The 19,806-nt window shown below is 44.2% G+C and overlaps 1 protein-coding gene across 4 annotated transcripts in view; it reads left to right on the forward strand.

The window, feature by feature from the left end:
- LOC144797750 (phospholipid scramblase 3-like) overlaps positions 1-19,806 on the forward strand; it is a 180,551-nt gene that overhangs the window by 83,666 nt on the left and 77,079 nt on the right. For all 4 annotated transcript variants that reach the window (XM_078668502.1, XM_078668503.1, XM_078668501.1 and 1 more), the window contains exon 3: positions 4,103-4,368. In XM_078668502.1, coding sequence (XP_078524628.1) covers positions 4,103-4,368 — 266 coding nt within the window. The remainder of the gene's footprint in view (positions 1-4,102; positions 4,369-19,806) is intronic.

Raw genomic sequence — 19,806 nt, forward strand, 5'->3', positions numbered from 1 at the left:
ATGTATGTATGCATGTGTGTATGTGTGTATGTATGTATAAATGTATGTATTCATGTAACTATGTTTGTATGTATTCATGTATGTATACATGTATTCATGTATTAATGTATGTATGTATGCCGGTATGTATATATGTATATATCCACGTATGTGTGTACGTTTGCATTAATGAATGTATGTATGCATGTATGTATGCATGAATGTATGTATGTATGTTTGAATGTACATATTAATGTAACTATGTATGTAATCATGTATTTATGTATTAATATAGGTATGTATGCATGTATATGTATATACATGTATGGTTGTATGTATTAATGCATGTATGTATACATGTATGTATGTACGTATGTGTGTTTTGTATGCATATGGTATTTCTATAGCGTAAACCTAGCTCAAAGCCAGAAAAGCGCAGTACAGGGTCAAAGTCAAGGATACAGTCACCAACATTTCCAAACACCAAGTATATGAGAGGGGGCTGGTTATTAGAATGTTAATGCATTGTGATGTTGTGTTGCTTAAAGATGTGAGTCCTCAACTCTTTCCGAAATTGGGGCAGTCCTGATGGATATGGGAAAGTTGTCTCATATCCTGGGTGCATCGATGGAAAAAGCCTGCATTCTTATAAATAAATCACAGCAGGAAACAAGAATTGCAGTCTAAGTGATTCACAAACACGAATCTTTATAGTGTATTCCAGAAAAATCACAGGAATTATTCTAACCTTAAAGAAACTAATAGAGGTTAAAGACATAGAGTTCAAGATTTTTAAAAGACGCATGCACAAAGAGAAATAAAAGAATGTTAAAAAACAAGGAGCTGAGCTCTTCTTTGAAACGGGTTGACAGGTAAGTTGGTAAGGATGCCATCTGAAACAGTGGTGCTGTGCAGTGAAAAGTAACTAGTTAGTAACGATGTAGAGACCTTGGCGCACATTGGCATTTTGTAGAATTGCAGCCACGCTAGCAACTATTTGGGGCATTTTACAGTTTGATTAGCACTGGAGGACATCAAATCGCACAACACCACACTTCAAAAAACCCAAACGTGGCTGGCCGAAAACCATCTGAAACTTAACTCCCTCAAAACGGAATTCCTTTTAATCGCCCCCTGAACAAAACTCATAGTATCCTGGACTGGATGAAGCACCTAACAGCTCTCAATGGTCAACCGCTCATAGTTGACTCAGCGAAATCTCTAGGGGTAACACTAGACAGTAGCTTAAAGATGCATAAAACATTAGCGCCTCAACATAAGAAGCCAACTTCCACCTTAAGACCCTACGAAAACTGAAACCCTTTCTGCCCCCAAACGCTTTCAAACTAGCAGTTCAAGCCCTAGTAATTCCCCGCGTGGAATATGGAGCAGTAACACTATGCGGCCTCCCAAGGTCATCAACAGCCCCGCTAAGAGCTACGATCAACTCTGCTGCAAGACTCATCACAGGTTCCAAGAGAAACGCTCACATTTCCCCAGACCTGAGAGCCCTCAACTGGCTACCGTTCGAAGCCAGAATTCAACTAAAAATCGCTTGTAGGACACACAAGGCCCTCTACCACAATGCATAGCTCAGAAACTTGTGCTCTCAGCGGGCAGCAGAGCATCTAGGAGTGCCAAGGCTCTTCTCCTACAGTCTCAACGATTTGCCAAGAAAAAAACGTATAACCGGTCCTTTTCTGGTATGGCTCAGAGGATCTGGAACGCCTTACACAGTGAAACAAGAATGATCCCTTCCACTGCCTCCTTCAAAAGAGAAGTGAAAGCTATCCTCATGGCTGAATTCACTTGCACTCTCTATATATTAATTGTATTTGTTTTCTTTATATATATTCATTGTATGTGTTTTCTTTATTGTTGTTCTTTGTATACTATTTCTTGCCTTCTAATTATGACCTGTAAAGCGCTCTGATACTTGCAAGAGTCTTGATCGCACTATATAAAACCTTAAAATACATATGTGAATTCCGGTGGGGTTTTTCCAGTGTTTCCAAACTTGTGATGGGGAGGTGTTTTTCAGAATGTTCCTTTTATTACAGATACCGCGTGACATATCGAGAGTAAGCACATGTTATAAAGACCTATTTATGAACAGCTGGACATAGGCATCAGGATTATATCAAGAGGAAGACAGGAAAGAAGGCACACGTGCACATGTGTTCGATAATGCCTGAGAAACATGCAAAAAGCAGGGAAGAATTGGTGACTGTGGAGGACCAGCTCTGTGTGGCTGGCTCACACAGAGACTCAGAAGGTTAAGCACAAGCAGTTCCGGGTCAGGACCGGTAGAGGTAGCACTGCTACTCCTGGTTCCTATAAAAGGGCTGTGAATTAGCAAGATGGTGTCTGGCAATTTTCTGTTTGTTGTGCGGCTCTCACTCTATTTGTCACTGCCTTGCATCCCTCACATTAGTATTGTATTGATCATGCCTCGGTTCCTGTATCCCCTGTTCTTTTGTTGTTTAACTGCCTTCCGTCGGTTTGTTTCCTGCTCTCAAAGGACATAGGACTGACTGGTTCCATCACGACAGCTGCTTATTGACAAACTTCCTAATGGATGCCGTTTAGCTACAGAGTGGGTCTTGGTGCCCCCCAGGCTCATTATTGCAATCTCTCACGAGGTAGCCGATGAGCCCAAGCTGCCTTCCTTTTTTTTTAATCATCATTGTAACGTTTGTCAATACAGGGCCTTTCTGCTCCCAACCTAAAACCGTCCACTCCAACGCCATCTGCGCTGGACATGCAGAGGAATTATCCTGTGATGTTTACTCACTGATGTGGTGTGTTCTTTCTCTCTCCTTCCCTTTCCCCTTTCCCCCTTTTTCCCTGTTCTAGACTGACCCAGGAGGGCACTCATACTATACCACCTCTCGGAGGTACTTATAGGGAGATTGATTGATTATCGTCTTAGTCCAATGCCTCTCTCTCTCTTGTGGGAAGGTATAAATCATCAGATTAGACACTTAATGGGAGAATAAAAAGTGAGCACAGTTTTGTAATGTTGAATGTTTCTCTCAAGCAGGTCTCTACGGGTCTATTCCAGTCTAACACATTTCTATTACTCCCTCCTCCTGGGAATTCAACCGAAGTGTCTTACAGAGATTACAGAGAGCAGAGTTATCATCCTTCATCCAAGCTCTCTCAGCCCTGTTCACCACTGTCAATGCTTCTATCACAATGTGAATGTTTTGCCATTGTGCAACATTCCGTCCATCATCTTGTGTGTTTTGCTCTTGCTATACCAAGCATGAGAGAAGCACCAGGATTAGCATGAGTGGGTTGGTTTGATGCTCGTTCAGGCATAGTGAGTTTGTGTCATTTATCCACCGAGCTGTGGAATACAGCTTGGATGGAGAAACCTAAGTGTGCATGTCTGTGTGGCCGTCCTAAGACAGCCGTCCAAACCGACATGCACACTTACAGTGCCCACCACTCCTTCTCTCTGACATGGCCCAGCCCTGCCCAAGACTGGCATGAGCTCCGTCAGTAAAATAAAATGATACTAAAAGTCTTTTATTATCGTTTTGTTTTTTCTGACTCGCAGTGGGACGACGCTCTTCCGCCATTACGCAGAGCCGCTGCTGACTCAGATGGAACTCCATGTTCTCCCCTTGCCAGCACCACTATCTTCAAAACCAGCTGAATCATCTATAAAGCCATCATGATCAGTAGCCCCACTTATCTTGGAGTGAAGCTTACCATCTCTGGTGGCTCTCGGCACACCTAAAATGAGGCCAATGTCAGACCACAGACTAGGAAGCGTATAAAAGTGTTTCCTTTTTTAAAAGCAGAATCATATTTCTCATTTCTAGTGCTATATCTTGTGTTTCTCTGGTGGCAGTGTGTATTTTTTGTGAGTGTTGCAATAGTCTATAAATTCCTGAAGCTTATGTGAAGTTTAAAAAGCATTTAAAAAAGTAAATTTAATTACAAAAGTATGGAGGTTTGTAGCCATATTACATATTTTGTGTGAAAATCTAAAAACAAGCCCACAATCAAAGCTCATTGAGAGCAACCCGGAATTATAGTTGTGACTGTTCCATGGTAGGGTCAGGAGGAGAGGTGGGTGGTTAATGCTGTCTTGTCCTTCCTTCCCCATCAGGTGATAGAATTGAGTACGAGCCTCAGTACCAGCCTCAGTACCAGCCTCAGCAGTACCAGCCTCAGCAGTACCAGCCTCAGCAGTACCAGCCTCAGCAGAACCAGCCTCAGCAGTACCAGCCTCAGCAGTACCAGCCTCAGCAGTACCAGGGCACCCAGGCTGGGCCGCCGCAGTCACACCAAGCAGATGGCGCCTCAAGCTTTCAGCCAGTGCCATACATGGCGGCACTGCCCAACATACCTCCAGGGCTGGAATACCTGACACAGGTGAGACACCGTCACTGCCTTTCTCCTAGGCTTTTCATTTTATTCTCACGTTTCCAGCTTTACCCTACTTTAGCTATGTCTTTTCCACTTTTTCTTCAAGTCTAATCTGTCAGCTCTGCCAGGCTCAGACTATCCAGTCATGCAGCTCTCATCCTTAATGGGAATGTTTATCCCTGCACCCACCTATATCATCATCATCACCACCACCACCAGCATCACCACCACCACCATCATCACCACCATCACCACCACCACCTCCATCACCACCACCACCACCTCCACCACCATCACCACCATCATCACCATCATCATCATCACCACCACCATCACCACCATCACCACCACCACCATCATCATCACCACCATCATCATCACCATCACCATCACCAGCACCTCCACCACCATCACCGCCACCATCACCAGCCCCACCGCCCCCCTCCCAGGCATCCAGGCTTTTGAAGAGATGCTGTTAACTTTGGTCCAAGGAGTATAAGTGCTTCATCCCATTGTATTAATGTGTCTCCATCATCTCTGTCAATGCCTACTTTTTAGTTTTTACCTTAATGTTGCCCAGCTCCATTAATAACATCACAGATAATCCAGGTTGTCGCCTAGGAAAGCAGAGTGCTGTTGCCGTGCATGGGCTGCATTTGTCAATGGACAATGGTCCCTCTGCTGGCACTGAAGCACCTGAAATAAAATAATTTGTCTCTTGCCATTTGTACGTTTGAGACAAAGGGGCTGTTATACTGGTGGCATTTCCCATGGAGATGACCAACCCGCCCTGAGTTGTCATTGGCTGTTCTTGACCTTTGCCTTATGCCTGGCACACTTCCTGCTCCTTCACTGGGCTGGACCTGGCTCCACATAGCAAAACCCACAATCTTCCATGTGTAGAAACATGGCGGCCATGTTATAAGGGCTCTCAGAGTTCAAGACCCAGCAATAATGTATGTTTGGAGCCAATGGTTAGGCGAGGATGACCATGACATTCTCATTGTGGCTGGGCCTGGCCGAGGGAGGAAGGAAAGATGAGACATCAAAGCAGCCCTGGAGCTGCTGCTGCTGCCAACTCCTGCACCACATCCTGCTTCACATGTCCCTCCTGAGAGTGACCCTTCTCCGGCAGCCTGCGTTCCTCTGCCCGGGATGATTTGTGCCCTGATTGTTAATGGTGTGAATTCATTGATCTTGCTCAAGTCTGACCTTAATACTGTTTATTGTGTGTGACCAATAATGCCTATTACTTTGTGGGGCCATTAATGCTTGTTACTGCGTGGGGCCATTGATGCATGTTACTGCGTGGGCCATCGATGCTTGCTACTGTGCGGGGCCATTGATGCTTGTTACTGTGCGGGCCATTGATACTTGTTAATGTGTAATGGCACTAATGTAGGGCTATTCATTATGACTGCTGAGTAAGGCTATTATTGGTCACTACTTTTCAAGAAATTGCAGAGCATTTACTTCCATGGGCCATTGATTGTGCTTCCTGAGGTCACTGAGACACAGACCTCATAAGGCTTTTTATAGATATGCTGCCTAGGACCACTGAAGTATATAATGTCTGAGACCACTGATGCATGTTAATGCCTAGAACAACTGGTGTTTATAATGTCAGTGATCACTGATGAATGTTCATCTGGTTAGCTTTGGTTGTCCAGGGCTGTAGAAGATGAGCCCTGAGGGTCGAAGTTGTTGTACATGGTGGCGATCTTGTTGCGGAAGTAGTCTGAGAGGGTGTTGCAGAGTTCTTGGAAAGGGTGAAAGGTGTTGTCTGTGGCTGTCGGGTTGGAGAATTCTTTGACTCTCTTGAAGAGTTGTTTTGTGTGGTTGGCTGCTGTGTTGATACAGGTTGTGAAGGCCACTCTCTTACTTCTTTGATGCTCTGGTGGTAGTTGCGGAGGCGCGCCATTGACTCTCCAGTTGGCAGTCTTGCTTGGAGGCTCTGAGCTCTGGGGTGCACCAGCTGGCTTAATTTGAGGCTTTGTTGGATTTGCTTGGTTTCATGGGATGACTCTGTCAGGGTTCACTGACATAATATCGACACCCAAAATATCCCCATACCACAATATCGACTTCTAAATATCGATGTGAAATATATCGACATCCTATATTTATGAAGGTAAGTACTAAAATATAGGGGAAAAAATATCGATGTCATTATTATAGTCATTATTATAGTTGTCCAAAATGTTGTTATATATATATATATATATATATATATTACCTACTGGCGGTCGCCAGTAGGTATATATAGTTAGGATTTTTTCTCTATGGGTTTTTTGAAAATTCTATGTCTAATAACTTTGGCGTTTGTGGACGGAATTGGCTGAAATTTTCAGGAAAATGGCACATTTTGTTTCTGAGCAGCCCTTGAAAATTTGGGGGGGGGTTCGTCCAGTGGGGGCCGAGAAAAAAGGGGGGTCCCAAAACGTGTTTTTAACATTGAGTTTTCCATAGGGCGGTTGGCCTCACTTTTAGCCCGAACGGCTGAATGGATTTGCACGAAACTTGGCAAAATTGTAGGGACTGGTAGCCCGATGTGCCTTTTGTAGGTCTCAATATATGTGCTCCAGTGGATTTTGAGAAATTAACGTTTAAAAAAAGATATATATCTGTAACAGCGGACCGGGCAGCGCTCTGGTTCGCGGACTTTTCGCGCAACGGAGCTTTGTGAAGCGAAGCTGATTGGTTCTCCGGCGTCTGTCAACATTCCAAACAGTCCGTAGCGGCCGCCATCTTGTCTCTCGGTAGGATCGAGAGACAAGAGGAGGTCAAAACAAAGGGGGAAATAACTATAAGGGGGCATAGTAGATCCTCGCTGACCCCCTAGGTTTGATGTGGAGGTTTTAAAAGGGCCCCGCGGGGCAAAAAAAAATAATAATAATAATAATTGAACGGCTGAATGGATTTGCACGAAACTTGGCAAAATATTAGGGACTGGTAGCCCGATGTGCCTTTGCTAGGTCTCAATATATGTGCTCCAGTGGATTTTGAGAAATTAACGTTCAAAAAAAGATATATATCTGTAACAGCGCTCCGCTTCGCGTAACGGAGGTTTGCGAAGCTGATTGGTCATTCTGTCACTGGGCTATAGTTGGGCTACATCTGGCTGATATTTGGGCTACATTTGTTTTTTTGTGTGTCTGGCGGCCATCTTTGGGCTACATTGGGCTACATTGGGCTTCATTGGGCTACATTCGGCTAATTAGCAAATAGCTCATCGCAAACTAGGAATGGTAAAGAATCGCTATTTATTCCTTAAAGTTCGCTATTTAGGAAATGCAAAAAACTTTGATGATATATATGGCGGTTCATCTCTAACAAGATAAGAAGCATAGGGATACATTTATGATGACTGGCGCATCACCAGGGATGTGTTAGTCATTCTGTGCCGCTGTTCCGTCACCTATGGTGTGCTGCATTTACAATGCGGCGCATCATGGGGCAAAAACAGCACAGATGCGTGATGTATCTGTGCCGTAAAGGTGGCGCATTGCTGGAGTTGTATCGCAAGTGTGATGAAGCTCCAGCAAGGGTCGGGGGTGCCCCTGTCGCAGGGTTTCTGTTCTCACACAGAACTGTGGACAGAGGATTGGAACCTCGGCGAATGCATTGCTGGAGTTGTATCGCAAGTGTGATGAAGCTCCAGCAAGGGTCGGGGGTGCCCCTGTCGCAGGGTTTCTGTTGTCACACAGAACTGTGGACAGAGGATTGGAACCTCGGCGAATTAGGGTGTCCCAAAACTCACGTTAGTAATCAAAAACTCCTTAGCAAGCTAGGTACAGTGTCACATTGGATATAACAAACTCTCAATGTTTAGACAATCCAGAATATGAACTTATAGTACCTCAGGATACGTGGAACTCATGAACAGTCGGTCGTTATAGATTTCTTAGAAACCAGAACATGGAGTTAAGAAGAACAGATGTGTATTTGAAATGTTTATTTACTAATGCCGTCTTCTCAGGCGTAGTACCTTAGATAATAAAAGTACACATATTATCAGTAGCAAAATTACCAGCATAGTTACTAGTACATAAAAAGTGAATGGTGATAGTATGTTAACATGCTGTAAATGAATAAGAGTTAGCAACACTTATAAGCAGCCGCGGGCCGTGGAGGGAGTTACGGTGAGGCAGGGAGGCGGGGAGGGGGAGAAGCAGGGTGGAGAATACAAGTACACATATTATCAGTAGCAAAATTACCAGCATAGTTACTAGTACATAAAAAGCGAATGGTGACAGTATGTTAACATGCTGTAAATGAATAAGAGTTAGCAACACTTATAAGCAGCCGCGGGCCGTGGAGGGAGTTACGGTGAGGCGGGGAGGGGGAGGGGCAAGGTAGAGAGGGCTCCACCCTGCTTCTCCCCCTCCCCGCCTCCCTGCCTCACCGTAACTCCCTCCACGGCCCGCGGCTGCTTATATCTCACCCTCCCTAATACACATATTATATTATTTGCTAAGAAGGTCTCTTTGTGTTGGTTTAGGGCGTGCCCATACTTTAGTGTCTTAGATTTGAAGGAATCACATCACCATACACCAGCTCTCTCTTCATGTGAACCGCATCAACTGTTGTGTATGTGTGTTCGGCAAAGCAATATAAAACCCGCCTCATGCCCAGAATTGGCAGAAGTTGCACTTATGTTATGAGTATGAAGTCGTGGAGATCAGACCTCATAACAATTCTGTATCGTGTTGTTCTTGAAACTTTAGCACTCGCTGTACAGATATAGTTTAACAAGTAAAGCAGATAGTAGACCAATAACATATTATTCTCATGTAAACCACGATGAACTACTAGGTGGAAAGCTAAAGCAACAACTAAGTGTCGTGTGCAGAAGTTGCAAAAAAGGAAAAATGGCGTTTAAACCGGTAATGAGCCCATGCTAACTTAACACGGTGTAAAGATATCCAGGACCTAGATGACACCTCCTCATGATCCGGAAACGAACTGAATAAGATAATAGAAGTGCCATCTCATGAGAGCAGATTGCAAGTTTATATGTGGACGGTCCGCAAGGTAAAGCATTAAAAACTAGGAAAATTTAATGCTAAAGAAAAATAAAACAGCCAAGTACTTTATCGAGTCTTAAGCCAATAGGCAAGGTAAATAATAAAAACTTGACAAATAAGTCAATGAATTGTCAATGAAATGCTAGTACTCAGCATATCAAACATGAAAAAGGTCTATGACATAACTGTGTATGCAAAATAAGCTGCAACAGCCTCCAATAGGAAGTCACCGTCTTCATCCGAAAACAGTTCAGCCATCCAATTTAAAAGCGGAAAAGAACATACGTGCTCTCCCAGCACCGGATCCTCTATCACCATCAGAGGACAGCTCGGTGGGTTTTCAAGAAAGCTCTCTTCCAAGAAAGACTGTGCTGCCGCCAGTAAATTCCAGGGACCAAGTAGTCCATGCATCAATGCCACAGCCATAATCCTTTCGCCAGGACAAACCAACTCGTGAGTAATGATAGGAGTCATCAGCTGATTAAAGTCGACGTCAGGAGAAACCGGTCCGCAGAGACACAAATCAATGGCCCAATCGAAATCACAGGTCAGGCAGTGAAATACAGGCTGGACACAGGTGAAGTAGGAGAACCGAAAAGATAATCCATATGCCGTGCTTAATATCGCCAACGGCATTGTGCCATAATATTCTAGCATGCGATTGCGGAACAGTGTCAGCAGCTGCAGGGTCGGAGGTTGCATAGGAGGGACATCCATATTTAAAAATGTAAAAAAGCACAAGAGCGTCCGCTGGTAATGCAAGTAAAAATGCCAATCCACGAACCAGAGTGCAGAAAATACAATGAAAGGAAGCAGGGATGACTCCAAAGATTTTCTCAAATGAAGTCACGAGACCACTGGTAACAACTTTAAAAAAGTGCACCAGGGACTTTGTGGAGGATGCGTTAAAGATAGTCGGAAACATGTTGCTGAAATTGAAAGGCAAATGTTAATTGAAAAAGGTTTTGCACCTCTGTATGGGTGTTCGCTATGTGAAGTACGAAAGTTTCACGGGCCGAACTCAAGGCCACCTCTCTCTGAGACAAAAGAGCTCTTATTCTTGCCATGCCGTTGAAACGTGTCCCAAGGTTGGTATTTGTGGCCAGATTGAAAACTCCCTATGTTCATGTGTGGGAGGAAATAGAACATTTCTGCAGCAAATAACCCGTTCACTTACTGTTACGATAAAAGGAATACTTTTAATTAACTCAGAACAATCTTCATTATTGAGCATCAAATAACTACCATTTTCCAACAACTTGAACGTGGGGATGATAGCAGGAACTGGCGTGCCTTGCAACACGCAAGCCATATTTGGTCGGTGTTTGTTGCATGAACCGTGTAACTGTATGTGCCTACACATTAGTGAATGATCTGGCGTCTCAGTGCATTCCTCTCCATTTAGATAAACTTCTTGATCATCTTTGAAACATCTGTATGTGTATGGAAGCGACCAGACCTCATGAAGAAAAGCACTACCTAAAGGTTCATAACGACCTATTGGTATATATTTCATACAATTTGAAAACTTATATAAAGCAAAAGGCAGCGTTATTAAACCGTGGATAAGGCATGTTGCCAAAAAACCCGCAATCCTCTGCTGATGATGTCACTGAGCATGTCATGAATGATGTAATATGTGACATCATCAGCAGTGGATTACGGGTAATGGTATCTCTAGTTTACTCCCTTATAGCTGTCTTTCTTTTAACATAAGTGTCTGTTTCCTTCCCTTATACTTACTGTTTTTGGGTCGCTTCCGGTTCGCGTACCCGCGAGCGAACTGGGAAGCGAACTAAGAGAAATAGAGGTTGGCACAGTTCCAAATATTGTACCAATTTTTTAATAACGGGGAGGTAGTTCTGAAAAGAACTTTTTTTTTTATTTTTCTGAACATTTTTTTACTGTTTTTGAATTTTTCGGAACAGTTTTATATTTTTTGGGGTTTTTCTTGGAGGGGGCAATGAAAACGATTCATTGTAAAGGGCTCAACAGGAGCAACAAAACAAAAAAAAGAAGTATTTATTATTTTGGGCGTTTCGGACAAACTTGCATATGATAGTCAATAGCTCTGTTGATCAGAGTGATGCTTCTTTCTCCGTAGGAAATGAATCCATCGCAAAATACGCAGGTGTGTTTTACTTCACCAAATCTCATTTGTATATTTGGCACCATCTCCCTGCCCTCTGGTCCCGTTACTTCCGGTACAACAGATCTTCTGGCCATAATAGGGAGATTATCTAGGTCGTTCCGAAACTGTGCAGCACTGTAGTTGTTAGGATGCCACCTAGTCATATGGCGATGCATTGTGTAGTTTCCGAAACTGTATTTTTTGTCGGTCCCTCTGGACAGTCTATCTTGACATATAAGGCAAGTTACGTATCTTGCATTTACTTTTTTCTGACCTTTGGGAATTTTAAAAAATTGCCAAATGAAGTTTTCTTTCCGGTGAGACGTCCTGGGCTGCTCAGGCAAAAACTGCCTCTCTTCGTGCTCGTCCTCCTGTTCCTCTTCTTCTTCTTCTTGTTGAATTACAACTTGAGCAGGTGGTCCACTCTTCCTTGGATGTGGTGGAGGTGGTGGGGAAGCACCAGCTGAAGCTACTAAAGAAGCCATTGCTCAGTGATCACAAAGGGTCTTTCTCTCACAATGATGAAAGTCAGAGTGAGGAAAGAAGGAGGGATTTTCATCATTTGGGAAAAACAAGAGTTCTCAACCAATCAAAAGTGTTCATTTTAGATTATATGACCTAGTCTTACATCATTAGGAAACCAAAAGTGAAATGAACCAATGAAAAGTGTTATTACCAAGTCACATGACTTGCTGTGTTTACGTTAAGCGCTTTGCAGGGCCTCCCGGTTTGCTTCCAGAAACCTGCGCTTTGCGACTCGCTTCGCGTACCAGTTCGCTAACGTAGCACGTCATATGACGTATCACGCGACAACGTGAAACGTCATGCGGACGGGAGGCGTCACGATGTTGTTTTGTAACGCGGCACTTGCGGTAAAGAAACGTTTACCGGCTCGCGGTCTATTTCGCGGCATCAAGGTCAGCTAACGGGAAGCTTCCCGATTCGCGAAGCGGGAACGAAGAAAAAAAAATATTAAAAAAAAAAATTATTCATAAACATATAAAATATATTTTTGGATTTAAAGAAGAATACATTTTACAGCTACAGATATTAGCTGTTAAAAAACCAATGAAATTCACAGAAAAAACCATAGGTTATAGACCATATATAGTTAGGAATTAGCATTTAAAAAACCTTATTTTACTCACACAAAACCATTGAAATTCCATATATAGTTAGTTGCACTAACTATATATCGCGCACCCGCAATCCACTGCTGATGATGTCACATATTACATCATTCATGACATGGTCAGTGACATCACTGATGACATCACTGATGACATCTCAAATGACATCACTGATGACATCACTGATGACAACATCCAGTGACTGTATGTTTCTGTAAAGTTAAAATATGTCTTACATATTGAAGAATGAGTGGATGTATAAGTGTCTGGATGAAGGATTTAGTAGGTGCATGACTGACTGTATAAGTGAGTGATTAAATGTGTCTCACTGAGTGCATGGGTTAGTGACTAAACTGTTTTAAATTGTGCATTATTGTGTCTGTTGTTCTGTAATCTGATGCATGTGTTGATCAGTAGCTAAATGAGTAACTATATGGGTTATTGATTGGTTGCCCAAGTATTTGTATAGGAGACTGAGTGTGTGTGTGGGTGGCTGGGAGGTGTATGACTCTGTGCATAGATGTGTGAGCAGATGTATGGGTTCAAAAGTGCATGTGGAAACAGCTGTTTGGGCAGTTGACTGTATGCATGAGTGTATTGGTGAGTGAATGGATATCTCAGTGCTACATGTCAAAGTAAGTACATATGTAAAACACAGTACATGTGATAGTTGACATATATAAATAACTGTGCATAAGAACCAGTGAATGTGTGAGTGGCTGTATGGATTATTGTGAACTTGTATCAGGGATTGTATAACAGAGTAAATATGTGTTATTATATGTTTCAATAAGTAAGGTGTGTATAACTATATAGTTGAGGAAATGGAGGTGTGATTGATTCTTTGCAAGACTGACTAGGTGTGTGAGTAACTCCATGGATGAGTGACAGTCTGTGAGTGTCTGTTTACACTGAGTGTATCTAAGGTTATATTAGAGTCTGAAGAGGTTCATCGTATCATCACATGAATGATGTTATCAGTGATGTGATCAGTAATGTCAAATGAGATGTCATCAGTGATGTCATCAGTGATGTCATTTGAGATGTCATCAGTGATGTCATCAGTGATGTCACTGACCATGTCATGAATGATGTAATATGTGACATCATCAGCAGTGGATTGCGGGTGCGCGATATATAGTTAGTGCAACTAACTATATATGGAATTTCAATGGTTTTGTGTGAGTAAAATAAGGTTTTTTAAATGCTATTTCCTAACTATATATGGTCTATAACCTATGGTTTTTTCTGTGAATATATATATATATATCACTCCAAAGTTTCCCCAGATCTTTAGAGATGCCACTCGCACGAAGGTAGGTTTCAAACCTCTTTATTGCAAGAAGCTGCGCACTGCAACTGTTCATTAGGAAGTCCCGACGCGTTTCAAAGCACCTGCTTCTTTTTCATGGGATGGCACACATTCAAATGACGGACACCTGCAGCCATCTTTATCAAATACGCATGCGCTCCCTGGTGAGCAGCATGCTGGTAGTTGCAGTTTGCTCATTCCCCTTCGGTGGGGCCCATGACTAAAAACCACTTTTTAATGCCTTATTTTCAATTAAACAGCCCTCCGGTGGGCTACAGGCACAGTGATCAGCTTCAGATAGTGAGCTCCCTCATGCTGCATCCAGGCTGTCATGTGGCAACCAAGCAGCCCCGCTATCGCATTCCCAGCTGGTGGTGCGTCTCCCGCGGCTTGAGGATACCACGTGAACATCACTCCAAAGTTTCCCTAGATCTTTAGAGATGCCACTCGCACGAAGGTAGGTTTCAAAGCTTTTTAATCATAGCTTCCTGCAAGACATTCGAAGCTGCCTATGAGGAAGAGGCTATTTGCCTTGAAATGCGTCAGGCTGACTGAATTATTCTGGATTGCACATGCAAGTTTCCTTTTTGAAAAAATAAACTGGATGGTGACATCTGCTGTTGTGTGCGTCCCTGTGCTCTCTGGCAATTTGTTGGAACATATATATATATATATATATATATATGTATATTTATATATATATATATATATATATCGGTGGAGGTTGTTTTGGAATATTTTCGTGTTGGCCAGAGACACGATAAGGAGCCCACGTTTCATCAAGCTGGCTGCCTGTCATCTGGTTCCTGCGCAAGCAGCTTTGTTTCTAGCCAAGGTATTGGCATGGGGCAGCCCACCTCCAGCAATCAGGAAAGCAAGGGACGCTGCTAGAAGGCAGTCTGTGACTTCACAGATGTGGTTGGTGCACTGTTACCAGCTCACGACCCGGCGAACCTGTATACTGGAGGTTGAAACGTTTTGCGGGGACTTGTATTATTGACTGAATGAAGCTCGCCCAGTTCTGCACATGGCCTTAAACTCAAGGAGTTCGCCTTGGTTTCCCCACGTACTACCAGCCCAGGTATGGAGTATTCTGGGAGTTGCAGTGTTATTAGTCCCGCATTGCAATCAACGATCACATGGTTGGGGGAGGCGGGCACTCGGCAATTCAAGAGTGCAGCAGAGACTGTTAACAGCTGGGTGTTACGGACTTTCAGTTAGGCAGTGGCGTCTGAGGAAGGCTCACGCCGAAATGCATCACACCTTACCTGCTTACTAATAAAGAACCTCGCATCTAATCCCCGCTTGCGGCTCCTCCCTTCGGCATCGGTGGAGGTTGTTTTGGAATATATATATATATATATATATATATATATATATATATATATATATATATATAGGGGGGCTTGAGTCTCCACACAGGCTCTGGGGACCACCACCTCCCCCGGGCTTTGCCAATTAGATGCGGGTGCACGAGGCCCCCCCGCAGCCCCGGGGACCGCCACCTCCCCGGGCTCTGTTTTAAAAACAAAATACATGTGTGTAGGGGGGCTCAAGCACCCCAGATGCCCTGGGGCACTAAATATGCAACTTTGATGATCCGTTATGGACCCCCTGCCCTGGGACCACCACCTCCCCGGGGCTTTAGATATGAAAGGAGAGGGGCCGCGTGGCCACGCTCCTGGAGCCTTTGATGGCCCTGGGGACCATCACACCCCAGGTCCGGCTCCTGCAATGTCCCGGGGTGCCCACCCCGGGACATTGCTGTTTGCTATGGCATGGCAGGAGCACAGCTCCTGCCCTGTCATATTAAACTCTGCTTTGCTTGATTGAAGCAGGAAACCTGCTCTCGCTTCAATCAAGCAAAGCAGGATTGCTTTTCCACAAGGGGAGCTGCATGTCAGCAGCTCCACTTGTGCAAAAGCAATGCCGGCTCTTGCAGCAGGTGGGGAGCCGGCAGGACCGTGAGGCATTGGGGCTCCCCCCACGGTCCCCAACGGAGAGGCCAGGTCCTGGGGGATGGGTCCCCGGGGGCAGAAGTAGCCCGGGAGGGGGGCAACGCAGCCCCCTCCCCTATAATTAAAAATAACAGAAAATTATAACACCACTGGAAGGCCTGCCCCGGGGGATGAGGTCCCTGGGGCCATAATAGGCCTGAGGAGGGGGGGGCCACGCCCCTTGCCCAAAAATAAAAACACATATGAAAAGGCTGGCCAGGCCCAGGGGGATGGGGTCATAATTGGCCTCTGGAGGGGGGCCACGCGGTCCCCATCCTCAAATATATATATATATATATATATATATATATATATATATATATATATATATATATATATATATCTATATATATGTTTTTTTTTTTAAAAGGCTGCCAGGCCCCAGGGGTTGGGGTCCCCGGGGCCTTAAGTGGCCCAGGGAAGGGGGGGCACGCAGCCCCCTCCCATAAAAGACAAAAAAGAAAAAAGGACCCAGCAACTCGCCAGAGGCCCTGCCCAGTACCTGCACCTCTTTGCAAACTCACCCCCTGGTGCGTTGTAATTTGGGGAATTAATTCCCCTTCAATCCTGAGAGTCCCTTGGGGACAACTAGCCAACCAGGTACCTCCAGTATATAAATAAGAACAATTGCTTCTGTCGGATATGTGTCAATTTCTTTGCTATATTGTGAATATACTAATTCTTTATATACTTCACTCAGTCTGCATTTGCGGTATGGTACGTCAGGACACACACAACAATTTTCGCTTTTTGAAAAAGTTCTTATTATTATGGAAATTTTACACGTATAAATCAATTCATAAAAAGAGGCTGTCAAGGACAATAAAAGCAAAGAATCACATACGGAGTGAAATATTTAGTGACTAATAGTGACAAGTAGTGGTCGTGCTATACATGAATAAGTGAAGATGACTTATTTACAATTATAGAAAAACATAGAATTTCATCAGTCCATATTTGAAAACTTTAGGTCTCAACAATCATATTATTTTCTTTTTTCGTGTTGTGGCTTAAGATGGACGGATTGACAAAAGTAACGTCGACGTTTCGACCCTAGACGTTAGTGCAGAAATATTTGCATCTGGGGTGGTTCTTCATTAGGACAATAAGAGAGCGACAGCCTGAGGATGTGGACAGCTAGAGGATTCTTCAGTAGCCGTTGCGGTGTCAGCCGACACCCAGTTTGGAGATATCCTGACTTGGAAGATTCTTTGTAATTAATATCGGTTTTCTTCACCAGCCGGTGAAGAGGGTTGGGGTATGTGCCGCCTGAGCGATCACTTCCACGAGCTTTTCTGGGACGTCTGAATCCGTCTCGGTGAGGCAATGAATGGCTCACCTCACTGATACAAGCACACACTCATAATCACTCACTCTCACATGAAGTCATTTATATACTCTAATACTCACATATACTGCCTTTCATATAAGTAGTTACTCACACATGTACCAGTGAAATATCCATTCACTCACCAACATACCTATACACACACTCACCCACCCATACAGCCCTTCTCAGATACACTCTTGAACCCATATACCCAGTGAATCACCCACTCACACATCTATGCACAGTCACACACCCCCCACCCACCCACACAGACAGAGGCACCCATACAGATACTCAGACAACCAATCAATAACCCATATAGACACTCATGTAGCTACTCACCAACCCATGCAGCCACTTAGACACCAACTGACAGACTGATACAGAAATTTACACAGTTTATCGCTAACCCATGCATTCAGTACGACACATTTAATCACTCACTTATACAGTCAGTCACGTACCTACTAAGTCATCTATTCAGACACTCATACACCCACTCATATTTCAATACACCTTGGCATATATATATATATATATATATATATATATATATATATATATACATATATATATAAGACATATTTAACATTTACAGAAACACACATTCACTGGATGATGTCATCAGTGATGTCATTTGAGATGTCATCAGTGATGTCATCAGTGATGTCACTGACCATGTCATGAATGATGTAATATGTGATGTCATCAGCAGTGCATTGCGGGGGCACGAGTTATAGTTAGCTGAACTAACTATAACGGCTGAATTTCTCTGGTTTTGTATGAGTGAAATGTCTAACTATAACGTCCCTGTAACCTATGTTTTTTTCAGTTATTGTTACATATTATAGTTATTCTTTCAAACTATCAGGTTTCACCTTTTTTAATCTTGGCACTTGGTTAACACTTAATAAAGTATGGTTGTGTATCCCGGTAGCCATTTTTAAATTTCACTATTCTTTTTGCACTGCAATATTTTCAGCACCACTGATTGAGATCACACTTGGGTTGATCGTCTTTTTTTGAGTATAGTGCAGGAAGGTTCCCCCGAGCTAGGGGTGTACTGCACTATATTCATTCATCTAATTCCCAGATGACGATGCTCCGCCAGTGTGGTGGGCTGATGTGATTCATCTCAGCACAGTGGGGCTGAATCTGCACTGTTTCTGGACTTCACTTATTCTAGATTCTCCGTCTCTATACGGGTTGACCGGTATTCTCCCCTTTTTGTTGTATGACTAGTTTTTGGGGATTGGAGACTACCTGGTCATTAAAAATGTTATCCCTAGGACCCTCCTTTGTAAATATGTTTGTCAGTGTTCCAGGCTCTGGCCACGAAGAAAGGGAAAGGGTGGCCTCCTGATCTGGACTTCCTGGTGCGAGGGACCATGGCATAGGAGATCTGGGCTGATCGTAGGGTCCTTTGGGGTGCGTGGAATGTGAGTCAGCCATTCAGGTATGCTGGTCTGGTGTTGTGGAGTGCTTTGTGTGCGTGGGTGAGAATCTTGAAGGTGATTCTTGCCTTGATGAGGAGCCAGTGGAGTGTGCACTGGTGCTAGGTTGTGTGGCAGTGTTGTTGCAGGTTGTGGATTAGTCTGGCGACGGCGTTCTCGATTTTTTGAAGTTTGTGGTAGAGGTTTTTGTTGATTCCGGCGTAAGAGTGTGTTGCTGTAGTCAATTCTGCTGGTGACTAGGGCGTGTGTGTCGCTCTTTCAGTGTTCGGGCGGATCCATTTTAAGGTCTTGCATAGGAGGTGGAGGGTGTGGAAGCAGGAGGATGCGATGGAGTTGATCTAGTGGTCCATTTTGAGTTCGGAGTCCAGAATGATTGTGAGGTTGCGTGCGTCGTCTGTGGGGTTGGGCGGGCTTCCGTGGGTGGGGGGCCACCAGGGGTTTTTCCAGGTGTCAGAGTGTGGGCTCATGATGAGTACTTCTGTTTTGTCCGTGTCGAGTTGTAGACAGCTGCTCTTCATCCATTTGGCGACTGCTACCATGCCTTCTTGAAAGTTGTGCTTAGCTGCGTTGGGTTTGTTGGATCGGGGGAGGATGAGTTGGTTGTCGTCTGCATAAGAAAGAATATTGAGTCCGTGGGTTCTGATGATGGGGGTGAGCGGAACCATGTAGATGTTGAACAATGGAGGGCTGAGAGAGGATCCTTGGGAGAGTCCGCAGGTGTTCGGTGTGGGGTCCGAGAGGAAGGGAGGGAGTCTAATCCGCTGCCTTCTGCCGAAGAGGAATGAGGGGGTCCAGTCGAGGGCCTTTTCCCGGATCCCTGCGTCGTGAAGTCTGTGAATTAGAGTGCGGTGAGAGACTGTGTCGAAGGCCTCTGAAAGGTCGAGGAGGATGAGGGCTACTGTCACTCATCTGTCCAGGAGGGAGCGGATGTCGGAGAGGAGGCTGAAGGCAAATCTCTTCTTCAGAGCGGATCCTCCTCCACCAGGGTCATGTCCCCACAGGCGCTCCCCCTCTCTAAATTGACCATCTGCTCCTCCCTGTGCAGTTCATTCCCCACAGAAGC

Source organism: Lissotriton helveticus, chromosome 12 (assembly GCF_964261635.1).
Source record: "Lissotriton helveticus chromosome 12, aLisHel1.1, whole genome shotgun sequence".
Lineage (NCBI taxonomy): Eukaryota > Metazoa > Chordata > Amphibia > Caudata > Salamandridae > Lissotriton > Lissotriton helveticus.